At 57.7% G+C, this 11,985-nt stretch overlaps 1 protein-coding gene and 1 long non-coding RNA gene across 3 annotated transcripts; one reads left to right on the forward strand and one right to left on the reverse strand.

Moving 5' to 3' along the window:
- Positions 1 to 310: 310 nt before the first annotated feature.
- GLI4 (GLI family zinc finger 4) lies at positions 311 to 6,542 on the reverse strand. 2 transcript variants are annotated; one of them, XM_055545618.1, is made up of 4 exons: positions 6,458 to 6,542; positions 4,955 to 5,123; positions 2,099 to 2,215; positions 311 to 1,369 (listed from the first exon to the last, which is right to left on the reverse strand). In XM_055545618.1, exons 2-4 carry the CDS (start codon positions 5,082 to 5,084, stop codon positions 447 to 449), a joined length of 1,170 nt encoding a protein of 389 aa, XP_055401593.1. In that variant the 5' UTR covers positions 5,085 to 5,123; positions 6,458 to 6,542; the 3' UTR covers positions 311 to 446. The 2 variants fall into 2 exon arrangements, with proteins under 2 accessions (XP_055401593.1, XP_055401594.1); XM_055545619.1 differs by lacking the exon at positions 6,458 to 6,542 and adding an exon at positions 6,171 to 6,386.
- Positions 6,543 to 6,674: 132 nt separating this feature from the next.
- LOC129626521 (uncharacterized) lies at positions 6,675 to 11,771 on the forward strand. The gene is made up of 3 exons (XR_008701990.1): positions 6,675 to 7,516; positions 10,771 to 10,862; positions 11,118 to 11,771. It is a non-coding gene; the product is annotated as an uncharacterized LOC129626521 (long non-coding RNA).
- The last annotated feature ends 214 nt before the right edge of the window (positions 11,772 to 11,985 follow it).

Here is an 11,985-nt window from a genome sequence, read left to right on the forward strand (position 1 = left end):
CTTCAACTGCCTCTGCTTCTCTGGAGAGCCCTAATATCTTTTTTTCCTAATTAGAAAAATTTGGAGAGATTAACTTGTCTAACCTTACAGTTAAGTGTAGAGTTGGGCTTTAAATTCCAGTCGATTTTCATAGCCATCATGGTACACTGCTTCTATTCGTGTAAAAATAAAACCCCCCTGTATCCAACTGAAGTCTCCAGGTTTAGGTCCATTTTTGTTATTTACTGACCCACATGCACATGCAATCTGCACCACACCCTGCGCAGAGCCCAAGATGGTGATGACATCAGCTCCCGGGCCTCCTCTCGTCTCCATCAAGCACAAAGAATTTATTCGGGACAGGGCATGTGATGCTGGCTGTGCCAACCAGGAGGGCGCGCAGGCAGGAGCCCTCCGCGAGAATGCCGCCTCGACCCCAGGCTGCTGCCGCGTGTCCCCAGCGCTCTCTACTCCCGGTAGTGGACCCTCTGGTGCTGGATGAGCTGGGAACTCTGGCCGAAGGCCTTGCCGCAGGCGCCACAGGCGAAGGGCTTCTCGCCCGTGTGGGTCCGCAGGTGCCGGAAGAAGTGCGAGCGGCCGCGGAAGGCCTTGCCACAGTCGGGGCACTCGTAGGGTTTCTCACCCGTGTGGATGCGCTGGTGCTCGATGAGCACCGAGCTCCAGATGAAGGCCTTGCCGCACTGGCTGCAGGCATACGGCTTCTCGCCCGTGTGCAGTCGCTGGTGCCGCACCAGGTTGGAGCTCTGGCTGAAGGCCTGGCCGCACTCGCCGCACTCATATGGCTTCTCCCCGTTGTGGATGCGCAGGTGCTGTGTGAAGTGCGAGCTGTGGCTGAAGGCGCGGCCGCACTGGCCGCACTCATAGGGCTTTTCGCCCGTGTGGATGCGGTGGTGTTGGATGAAGCCCGACCAGCCGCGGAAGCGCTTGCCGCACTCGTGGCAGGCGTAGGGCTTCTCGCCCGTGTGGATGCGCTGGTGCTTCAGCAGGAGTGAGTTGTACTTGAAGCTCTTGCCGCAGGCCTCGCACCTGTGCGGCTTCCCGCCCCGTGGGCCGCCCTGCTGGGTCCCGAGACCTGAGCCCCGGCTCAGGCCACCCGCCAGCTCGGCCGTGCGTCCCGAGCTGCCCTCCGTCCCGGAGGCCCCCTGCAACCCGAGCCAGGTGTCTCTCTTCTGGGAACGGGGCCCGGCCCTCGGTGTCTGGCCTGCTGACCGCTCCAGGCTGGGCTCCTGCCCAAAGCGGTCCCCACCCCCGGGTCTGCGGGGAAGCCTCCTCAGCAGGGTCCTCAGCACGCCCCCGGCCTGGTGCACCTCGTCTTCAGGACCGTGCGGGCTGGGAGACGACGGGGCCTGCTCCGGCTCCGACTCAGAACCTGAAACGAGAGGCGGAGGGCTCTCAGAGGCCGTCCCTCACGGGACCCTGTCCCACCCCGGGTGCCTGCGCCAGGGTGGGAGCGGACGGGACGTTGTGGGTTGCTCGGGGGCGGGGCGGACAGGAGTTCAAACTCGGAGCCAAGCAGAAAAGGCCCTGCTCCCGAGGCTGCTGGTCCGGGATGCCAGCGCCTGCCACGTCCTCTCCGAGGAGGCGCCTCTCCAGGCCCCTGCGGCCCCTGAGCTGCTTCAGGGACCCCCGGGAGACACCACAAGGGCTTCTCTGGGGGAGAGGTGGGGTAGGGTGGGGCAGCAAAGAAATGAGGGGCTAAGCGCCTGGACGGGTGAAGCCAGGTCCAGGCCTTGGGGAGAAAGGGATGCGGCCAGAGCTTGATTTAGGGGGCTAGAGGAGGCAGGGGGGAAGTACACTGGGCGAAGGAGGGCCAGGACAACTCCCCAAGTGCCGGCCTGGGGTGCCAGTGGTGCTGGGGCAGACACTACCTGGACAGGCTGGGGCTACGGGGGCCTGGGCAGCACTCACAGCAAGACAGTGGAGGCAACAGGATGGGCATCAGTGGGGACGGGCTGTGGGGGATGGAAGCGCACTCCGAGCCAGGGACAAGAAGGGCCTGGGGGCCTGGCTGTGTGGTGGGCATAGCCAGGAGCCTGGTGGGCAGCAGCTGCAGATAGCTGTGTTGCGGGCAGGGCCCTGGTGTGGCCTGCTCACTCACCTGACCAGCAGGTGTCTCTGCAGATCTGGACCTCTGCCACCTCCTGGAAGTCCAGGTCTGATGGCTCCTGCTCCTGTGGGGGCTGGGAGGGCACCTCAGGGCTGCTGCTGGGGAAGCCTGGGGGTCACAGGGGGCTGGGGCTCATTTTCCCCTCCTCTGGAGGCTCTTGAGAGCCACAAAGGGTTGGAGTGTTCAGGAGATGGGTGTGTAGAGGGGCCCCGAGACACCACGTGGCTGCCCTGCAGTGGGGAGGCAGGGGCTGGGCCTGGAGCGCTGGCTGCTCTGGGCTGCTGTCACTCAACCTTCACCCGCTGTCACTAAACCACGTGAAGTCCGGGGCTGGCCAGGCCCGGCCTGCCAGGTGGACAGCCTGCTCATACGGCCGCATCCTGACACAGCCTCTTAGAGCTCAGCGCTGTGTCCCCCTATGCTGGGCACCTCCAGGGTGGTTTTGATGGAAGGCTTACAGCTTGGCCTGAAGGCAGGCCACCCTCAACTAGCAACAGGAACAGGCCTGCTTGACTCTGGCCACAGGCCCCAGGCCTGAGGCTCAAGTGAACAGTGTGCTGGTGTGGCTGGTGCTCCAGGGGGAAGGCAGTGGGTGGTTTTTTGGCTCAAAGTTTTCTGTGTAAAACAGCCCAGAAGTGTGTTGTTGGGCCTGGACACACTTGCAGGAGAGGAGCAGGGTGGGTGGGGTTGGCCACTGGGTACCTGGAATTCAGTCTCAGGCGCCAGCCGGGGGCACCTCTGGGAAGACTGCTTCCTGGCCAGGGGCCCCTCCCTCCTCCAGCCTGCAAGCCCCAGGGGTCCAGCCCCCCCATCTGCAGGGCACTAGTCCCTGAGGGGCTGCGCCAGGCCCGCCGCCCAGCCCAGTGCAGCGTGGCTCCGCTTTAGTCTCTGGGAGCTGCGAGCGAAGAGGGGCTGAGCCCTGCCCCACACCTGCACCCCCCACCCAGCATCCCTGCCAGGGACCAGGCCCCGTCCCCTCGGCCCATGCTGCTCCCTGCCCGCCTCGAGCTGACCAGGGCTCCCCTTCTAAGGACACCCTCTGGCCCTGCCTGGCGTCCAGCACTCTGCTCAGCCGCAGGTTCAGAAATGGTCCTTGAGGTGGGGAGGGTGGGGGTGGGGGGGTCGCTGGGCTCAGGCCTGGCTGTGTCTGAGGGACCCCAGGCCTGCCAGGGTGGATCTCCCGAACGCTCTTTCTGGCCCATCTCACCAACTTGGACCCAGGAATCGGGAGGCTGGGGCTCCAGAAGTCCTGGCCTCGCTGGCTGGAGGGCCCTGGGCAGGTTCCTGAGATGCTGGGGCTTTCCTGCAGAGGCCTCTGTGGACCCCTGAAGAGTGAAGCCTCAGCAGCAGAGGAAAGGCTTGAAAGTCTGAGGGGTTCTCTCTGCCCTGGAAAACAGCCTGGATGCAGTGGGGAGGGGTGAAGCCCCACTCCCTCCTATGGGGCAACCCTCAGGCACCTCAGGGCACCTGGACATGGCTCAGAGCACCCAAGACCAGCCTCTGGACCAATGCTGCCCATGGCTGGACGAGATCAAGTCAGGGGCAGCCCTGCTCTGCAGGGGCTTGGGGACCAGCCTTCTTATCTTCAGGGCAGCCCCTCCCGAGTCCTGTGTCCTGCTGGTCTGCCTCCCCGGGGAGGAGCCGTGGCGCGCTGGGCCCACAGGGGCGTTGAGGGCAAGCGCTTCAGTCAGGCTGTGGGGTCTGGATTCTGCTGGTCTCCACTGGCTCAGGTCTGGGTTTCCAGGTCCCCATCAGAGATGTGGCGACAGGAGGTCCTATTCGCCAGGCTGGTGTGAGGGTGATATGAGGAGCTGGAGGTGAAGTGCAGGCCCCCAGGGGCAGCGTGGGGGCCCTGAAACCACTGTGTGCCCAGGGGGCAGGGTCTGGGCTCCTTGAGGGTAGCGCCAAGCTCCACACCCACTGCACACGCCCTAGCCTGGCCCGTCACAGGGCACGCTGGGAGCACCTGCTCATCCTCGACTGGCCCGCTATCTCAGCTGTGTGCGACGTCAGGCTGCCCCCGTGACCTCCGTGGGCCTCACTGTCCCCGTGTGCTCAGTGCCCACCCCCGGCCTCCTCTGTCCCCGCACAGAGCCCTAAGCGCACAGTCGGCACCCAGCACAGCCGCTGCTCAGCCCATCTCAGCTGCCATAACATCATCTGCTATAATGCCAGGACCTGCCAAGAGTGAGAACCCTGGGCACAGAGTGGGCCCTGGGCACAGTGCCAGCTCTGCAGGACAGTGGCACAGGCTCAGACTTGCCCTGAGAGCGATGGGACACATCTGGGCTCCCATCCAGCTGCCACCAGCATCTGTGTCCTCCACTGCGAGAGGTGTGAGGCCAGGCCTCCTGTGGAACGTGGGGCACGGAAGGAAGCCCCAGACTCTGATGACTGAGTGTGAGCAGGGCCCCGGGGCACCACACGCCACAAGGCTGGGGCGTCCTCCCCAACCAGCTGTTGGCTATTTCCACACCTGGACACCCCCAGATCCTGCTGGGGGCTGAAGCAAGGTTGGTGGCTCCATCCGCACAGGGGTCCCCACCCAAACCAGCTTGCCCAGATCTCTAGACACTATTTTCCTGGCATGGGAGCAACGGCTGGAAGAGAGAGACAAAGTGACTTGCTTCTGTCACACAGGCCTGGCCATCAAGGCTGCTTTTTCTGCAGCCCTGATGCCCTAAACAAACACAGTCCAGGGGACTGTCCCCTAGGGAGCTACGGCTCACACAGCTCAGCCCAAAGCTCAACCACCACTGCCCGAGTCCCAACCCAGGTACCAGGGTGCAGGAGCCCCAGTGCCCAGCAAGCTGCCTGCCCACAGTGATGGTGCAGGGAGGCAAGTACCATGTTGATGACCGTGGAGGTGGAGGTGAAGTTGGGCTTCATGGTGGTGGGCTCCAGGTGTCCCGGGTGACTGGAGACTGACCGGGGACAGGACATGAGGGGGCTCCTGACCGTCCCCCAGGGCCGCCATCTTCCCCCAAGGCCTGCTGAAGGAGTGCACACCGGGGACCTGGGAAAATGAAAACCATGGCAGGATGAGGGGGTCAGAGGGATGTGCCAGGGGTAGGGGGTGGCAATCAGCCACAGGCGGAGCCTCCCTCCTTGGGTAAGGAATTCCAAGAGGCAAACTGTGGGGCCCAGAGTGCTGGAACTGTTAGTTCCACCAGGCGCACAGCACCAGCACACCTACAAGAACAGAATGTTTTCCCAACCCAAGGCCTTGCCCAGCGAGAGAAGCAGGCTGTTCTTCCAGAAAAACTTCCTGTCACGGCTAGGGGCCGCTGGCTCTGGGGAAGACAAAAACTGAACCCTGCCTGCTGGAGCATGAACACTCCAGGTTAACTCTCTAGGAGACTCTTCCAGAGAGGAAAACCCTCCACAGAGCCCTCAGAGGCTGCAGACCTGGCCCCAGCACACCTCGATGCTCTCAGTCTCCTCTCAGGCAAAAACACCCTCCTTTAATCCGGTTTGCAACAACAGCTTCGACCAAGGGGAGAGTTTTTCTTTCACACTTTAATGAAGTAGAAGGTCTTATTTGGGGGTGAAAAAGGGGCAGGAGAAAAGCCAAAGTTAACGTACATCCAGCAATGGTGCAGACGGTACCTGCTTCAAGGAAGCGGGGAGGCAGCCGCCACAGGGCTCCTCGAGGTTAGCCCCCACCACACCTCAGCCCCTAATGATGGCAAGGGTCACCGGCAGCTAGGTAAACTGCCACAGCGTGGGGCTGCAGCCCTGAACCTGGGTGCAGGTTCTCACCCCCGCTAAGACCCATCAAATCACTTAGTTAATACCCGGGGGACTTAGCCGGGCAAATGCACGGCCACCCCTACCCTGGCTGTCTGAGGGGAGGTGGCAGTCACACATGGACGCAAACCCTCCACCTCCACGCTGCTGTGACAGGCTGAAGGCGGAGGGGACACAAACGGCACTGGCCCAGGGACGAACCCTGTCTACTCCCTCTTCCCCAGCTTGGAGCCTGTGCCCAGCGGGAAAGGGCCCGAACTCCGCGCGCCTGGCAGCAGAGAGCATGCAGCCCGGGCTGCGTCCTGCCACCGACCTCGGGCCAGAGGCGGCTCTGAGCCTCTTTCCCGTCTGCAGAGTGTGGTTGCCACAGCTCCCGTCTCTGGGGTTCCGGAAGGGTGGGGAGGCGCCCCGCAAACGGGCACCCGCGACCGTTCGGGGACAGTGTGCCCGCTGCGGCCCCCACCCGCGCCCCCAGCCCCGGTCGAGGCCAAGGTCGCGGCGGCTGCAGGGGCCGGGCCCGGCCCGCGGGGACAACGCGCGAACGCGAGTGGGGCTGGGCGCCCCGGCAGCCTCCACCACCGCTGCCCGGTACCCACTCACCTTCCGAGCGGGAGGTGGCCGCCCGGGCGCCGGCCGGAAGTGCACCCGCGTCCCGCCCCGCCAGGCCGCGCGCACTTCCGGGACGCTCTGGGTGCTGGGAGGACCACTGCCTCTGTGACCTCGCGGGGCGGTGGGCGGGGCGCCGCGGGGGGGCGGGGAGTTCCTTAACCCGTGCGGCGCCGGCTGGAGGCCGGTGAACCTGCCCCACAAGTATCTGTGGCCTTTGATCACAGGTGCCCGCAGCCTGTCGAGGTCAGTCGCCCCAGGTTCGTCTGCTGAGCTCTCGGTCCCCGGTTGCACACACTTCCAGAGCAGCGCGCGCCTGGCAGGGATGGCTCACACATAGTTCTACAAGCACAGTTCTTACAGCCACTGGAGTGCAGCCACTGGAGTGCTTCCGCAAGAAGAAAAGTTCCACCCAAAGCATCCTCGGGGGAATCTCTTTCCCTAGCATGGACGGCCATCATTTGCTAGGGAACTTGCTGAAGACAGTCCTCCTCTCTTTTTGGGGTGTCTCAAATGCCCCCTAAACTACCCTGCCATTGAAGTGTGTTCCCAAACTTTAGGTCCTGAGGAGTGTTACAAATTTTCCCACAACCTTTTCATGGAATTCTTCCTGAATTTCCTGATGTTCACTAAGTCTCTTTCTCAGCCCAGATCTTACAACCAGAAAGAGAAGTGGACTCACTCTCTCTCGTTGGGAAAAGCAACAGCTGGAGGAGAATTCCATGAACCTATCCACCAGGGATGGATGTCCTGCGGAATTACTTCCCCATGGCTACTTCTGAGTCTGGGCAGGTAGAGGACAGAAGACAGCAAGAGAGGAGCCACAGCCCCAGGCCTGAGGATCTCATCAGGGAGGAGGAGACATCTGGTCCCAGGTGGCTGCCATGGCAGCAGAGAGACCGGATAACCAGGGACATGTGAAGGACCAAGTGTGTGGGGAGGGGCCTTCCTTGGTGGGTGGTGAGACCAGGATGAGAACTGAGAAAGAGGCTGAAGCACACTTGGAGCTGGAGAAAAGGTGCCTGAGCAGCTGATTCCTGCCCCAGACTCGAGGTGAGTCCCAGCCCTGTAGGTTCTGGAAGGTTACCCCCTGCCCTCCTCTGCCTGACCTGGTACCAGGTCCTGAGACACAGGCTCAGGGGTACAGTGTGGAAAAGGACAGGTCCCTGCCTCCAAAACAAGCTGGACAGTGGTCTTAAAGTCAATTTGGAGCCTGGATTTCATTCTTCTTGTACCAGGAGCCAGCAAACTGTCCTGAGCAGGGAGTGAAGAGTGCCTTTAAGGTCAGTTCAGGGCAGTGGGGAGGCAGGAGAGAAGGGAGAGATGGGCAAGGTGGAGAGAGGCTGGGGGAGGGCGTGTAGGGGACAGAACTGACCGTATCTGCTGCTGGCTGGGATGTGGGTGTGAGGACATCTTGGGGTTCTGGCTAGAGTGTGGCTGGTGGCTGCTTCCAGAGATGGGGAGATGGCTGGGGAAGGGGGGGCTGCTGATGAGTGTGCACACCACCCTCGAGTGTGTCCTCGCTGATGGTGGACAGAAGTGGCCGTGGGGTGGACTTTCACCCGTCCTCTTCTTCATTCTGTCCTGCTCATTGTTTCAGAGGGATGGAGGCAGGCTTCTGTTTCCTACAAGGCTGGGGAGACCTGAGGGGATCTAATTACTCTCAGCCAATCACCATTTTTCTGCCCACATCTGCCCCATGGTCTGGGGTGCCTGGGCCCTGCCAGCCTTCTCAGCCTGAATGGGCTTCTGTGCACTCAAGTGCACAAGCTTCTGCTGAAAGCTGCCTCCCTTCCAGATCTCCAGCTTCTGACACCTCCAGCAGACAGCTCTTACTTTCTGTCTCTGGCCTCGAGACTCTTCAGCCCTTCCTGAGTTGAGGGTCCTCACCCTCAGCATCCTGGGCTCTGAGCAGCTTCCCTGCCTCCCACCCACCAACTGCCAGAACTCCTCCCCTTGCCTGTGACAACCAAAGTGTCCCCAGGTATTACCAGCATCCCCTTCTGAGGGCAGAATCGCCCCTTGTGAGGACCTCCACTCTAACGAGGCAAAGTGGGTAGGACCCAGAGGGGAGGACAGATGAGCACATCAGAACTGGTCCCTGATGGAGTGATCAGAGGGTCTGTGGGGCGGGCATCAAGCAATGACACGGCCCAGCTCTGTTCCCAGGCAAAGAGGTCCCTGCTGCTTTTTGAAAGTTCGCTTTACATCACTTTGCTTTTGGGTACCTGGTTTTCAACAAATCCAAAGAGGATTTTAGCCTTGATAAAATAAAGGGAAAAAGTGAAAAAAAAAAGCTTGCTCAGCCTTTGTTCTACAGCAGCTGCTCCCGAGGCAGCTAAGAGCGGGCGTGCCAAGCTCCTTCCTTTGGATCCAGGCTCAGCAGTAAGGTGCCAGGGCTGCTAACCGTGTCTGGGGGCATCATCTTGATTTGTCTCGTGCACCCTGAATGAGATGTGTTCTAACGAGGTAACTGCCTCTTTGCTTTCTGCTGTTTCAGCTTTGGAAGGTGTCACAGGACCATGCTGCTCTGGAGTGGGGGGACCCCACCCTGGTTGGCAACAGGATTGCGAGGAAACAAATGACTGTTTCTTAGGGTGTATGTGCTATGATGAAATTACAGGGGTGGATCACACCCTGCCCGGCTTCCACCCACCTCAGGAAGCAGAGGCCACCAAACACAGAGCCCTGCCGGCTGGGGAATGACTCTTGTTTCTCCCCATGTGCATGTCCAAATGACATGCTGTTTTCTTGGCTTTGCATAAGCTAGTGACTGAAATCACACTGCATGTTCTCCTGTCTTTGCGCAGCGCTGTGTCTGAGACCCGCAGACGCTGATGCACGTCTACCTGCTTCAGTGTAAATACTGCCGTAGGTGTCTCTCTAGCCCGTGTCCCAGAGTTCTGCTAAGGCGTGTCAGCAAGTGATGTTTCCAGGTCAGGGGGTCAGCACATCTTCCACTTGCCAGAAAATGCCATTTTTGTTGCTAAAATGGATGACAGCTGTAGAAAGTTGCATTTTGTTATTAGCATATCAAATTCAACAGACTTTTTTTGTTGTGGTAAAAAAATATATAGTATTTATTATTTTAACAAACTGTAAGAAATTCAGTGGCATTAAATACTCCCAGTGCTGTGTACATGTCACCACTACCTAACAGAAGCTGTTCCTGCCAAACCCTCAGCGCCCTCCTCCAACCTGGTAACTGCTACTCCACTTCCCATGCATGTGCCCGCTCCAGGGCAATTCATTTATATGAATACACATAGTGAAGTGGAACTCATATAAGTGGAATCATACAGTGTTTGTCCTTCCGTGCCTGGCCCCTACACTAAACATAATGCTTCTGGATCTCACCCATGTCGTAGTGGGTGGCAGTGCTCGGCTCTTTCTATGGATGGATGGATGGTATTTTGTTGTGTGAATGGGCCACAGCTTCTTATCCACTCCTCTGCTCAGTGAATTATGGTTTTCTCCGGATATATGCCCAGGAGTGGGATTGCTGGATCATATGGTATCTCTAATTTTAATTTTTTAAGGAACCTCCATACTGTCCTCCCGGAGAAGGCAATGGCACCCCACTCCAGTACTCTTGACTGGAAAATCCCATAGGCGGAGGAGCCTGGTAGGCTGCCGTCCATGGGGTCTTGAAGAGTCGGACACAACTAAGCGACTTCACTTTCACTTTTCACTTTCACGCATTGGAGAAGGAAATGGCAACCCACTCCAGTGTTCTTGCCTACTCCAGTGTTCTTGCCTGGAGAATCTGAGGGACAGGGGAGCCTGGTGGGCTGCCGTCTATGGGGTCGCACAGAGTCGGATACGACTGAAGTGACTTAGCAGCATAATGTTCTCCACAGTGGCTGCACCAGTTTCCATTCCCACCAGCAATGTAGGGGGGCTCTCTTTGCTTCACACCTTCTCCAGCATTTATTATTTGCACTTTCTGATGATGGCCATTCTGACCCAGTGTGAGGTGATACCTCACTGTAGTTTTAATTTGCATTTCTCTAATAATTAGTGATGTTGAGCATCTTTTCATATGTTTATTGGCCATCTGTATGTCTTCTTTGGAGAAATGTCTATTTAGATCTGCCATTTTTTGATTGGGTTGTTTTTTTGATACTGAGCAACATGAGCTATTGGTATATTTTGGACATTAATTCCTTGTCAGTTGAATCATTTGCAAATATTTTCTCCTATTCTGTAGCTTGTCTTTTTGTTTTATGGTTTCCTTTCCTTGTGCAAGAACTTTTGTTTGATTAGGTCCCATCTGTTTATTTTTGTTTTTATTTTTATTACTTTAGGAGGTGGATCCAAAAAGATATCGTTGCAAGTTTATGTCAAAAAGTGTTCTGCCTGTTTTCCTCTAAGGAGTTTATACTATCTGGTCTTACATGTAAGTCTTTTATCCATTTTGAGTTTATTTTTGTGTATGGTGTTAGAGAATGTTCTAATTTCATTGATTTCCATGTGGCAGTCCAGTTTTCCCAGCACCACTTACTGAAGAGACTGTCTTTCTTCATTGTACAGTCTTCCTCCTTTGTCGTAGATTAACTGACCACAGAGGCATGGGTTCCTGCAAGCTGTATTTTCATTATCATTCAGGTTTAAGTATTTTATAACTTTCATTATGGTTTTTTCTTTGACTCAGGTTACTTAGAAGGTTTTCTTTTTCTGGAATTTGAGTTTCATTTGAAGAGCAGCAGCCAACAAAACCATCAAAACAGATTGATATCTGAAGGGTGTGGGGTTCAGTGCTTGGAGGCGGTGTGGTGTCGTAATGGTTAACTCACTAGAAATGAGAAATGAGACCATCAATTTGCACCAAACACCAGGCGGCAGAAGAGCCGGTGGCTGATTGCAGACGAGCTGCGTGATTGTTTTCTCGTGTCTCTCTTGTTTTCCTGGGAGAGGCACTGAAGGCTGTCTGCTTGCATGGCCACCTCTCATGCCTGTGGGCCAATGTCTGCCCACTAAGGACACTAACATGTGACCAGAGGTGACAGTGGCTAAACTGGGGGTCCGTGTGGCACGAGGTTACACACAGGCAGTGACCAGGCTGAGCACCATCAGTGCCCCAGTGTCACCTCTGGGGACTGGAGGCACAGGGAGGTGAGGACCGGCCGAGGCCCCATGTCTCCAAGGCACGAGGGTGCGTCAGCAACCCTGGCTCAACAGACCATGCTCTTTGCATCCGCCTCCTCTTTGGAAATCAAAGACATCAGATTAGAGTGTTTCTTCTCTTCTAACAAACTGGTGACATTAAAACTCACCTGCTGTCTGTGAGCTGCTGGAGAACTTCTGGGGCACAACCCGGAGGAAGGTATTTGCCAGCATGATCTCCATCCATCAGTCCATTTCTGGCAACCCATCGTTGGCCCTAAATGTGGAAAAGATATTTACCACATTGTTTATGGTGACCTAAACTAGAAACCAGTTCTCCAAGCCAGGCTTCAGCAATACGTGAATCGTAAACTTCCTGATGTTCAAGCTGGTTTTAGAAAAGGCAGAGGAACCAG

This window comes from Bubalus kerabau, chromosome 14 (assembly GCF_029407905.1).
Source record: "Bubalus kerabau isolate K-KA32 ecotype Philippines breed swamp buffalo chromosome 14, PCC_UOA_SB_1v2, whole genome shotgun sequence".
In the NCBI taxonomy this organism is placed as follows: Eukaryota; Metazoa; Chordata; class Mammalia; order Artiodactyla; family Bovidae; genus Bubalus; species Bubalus kerabau.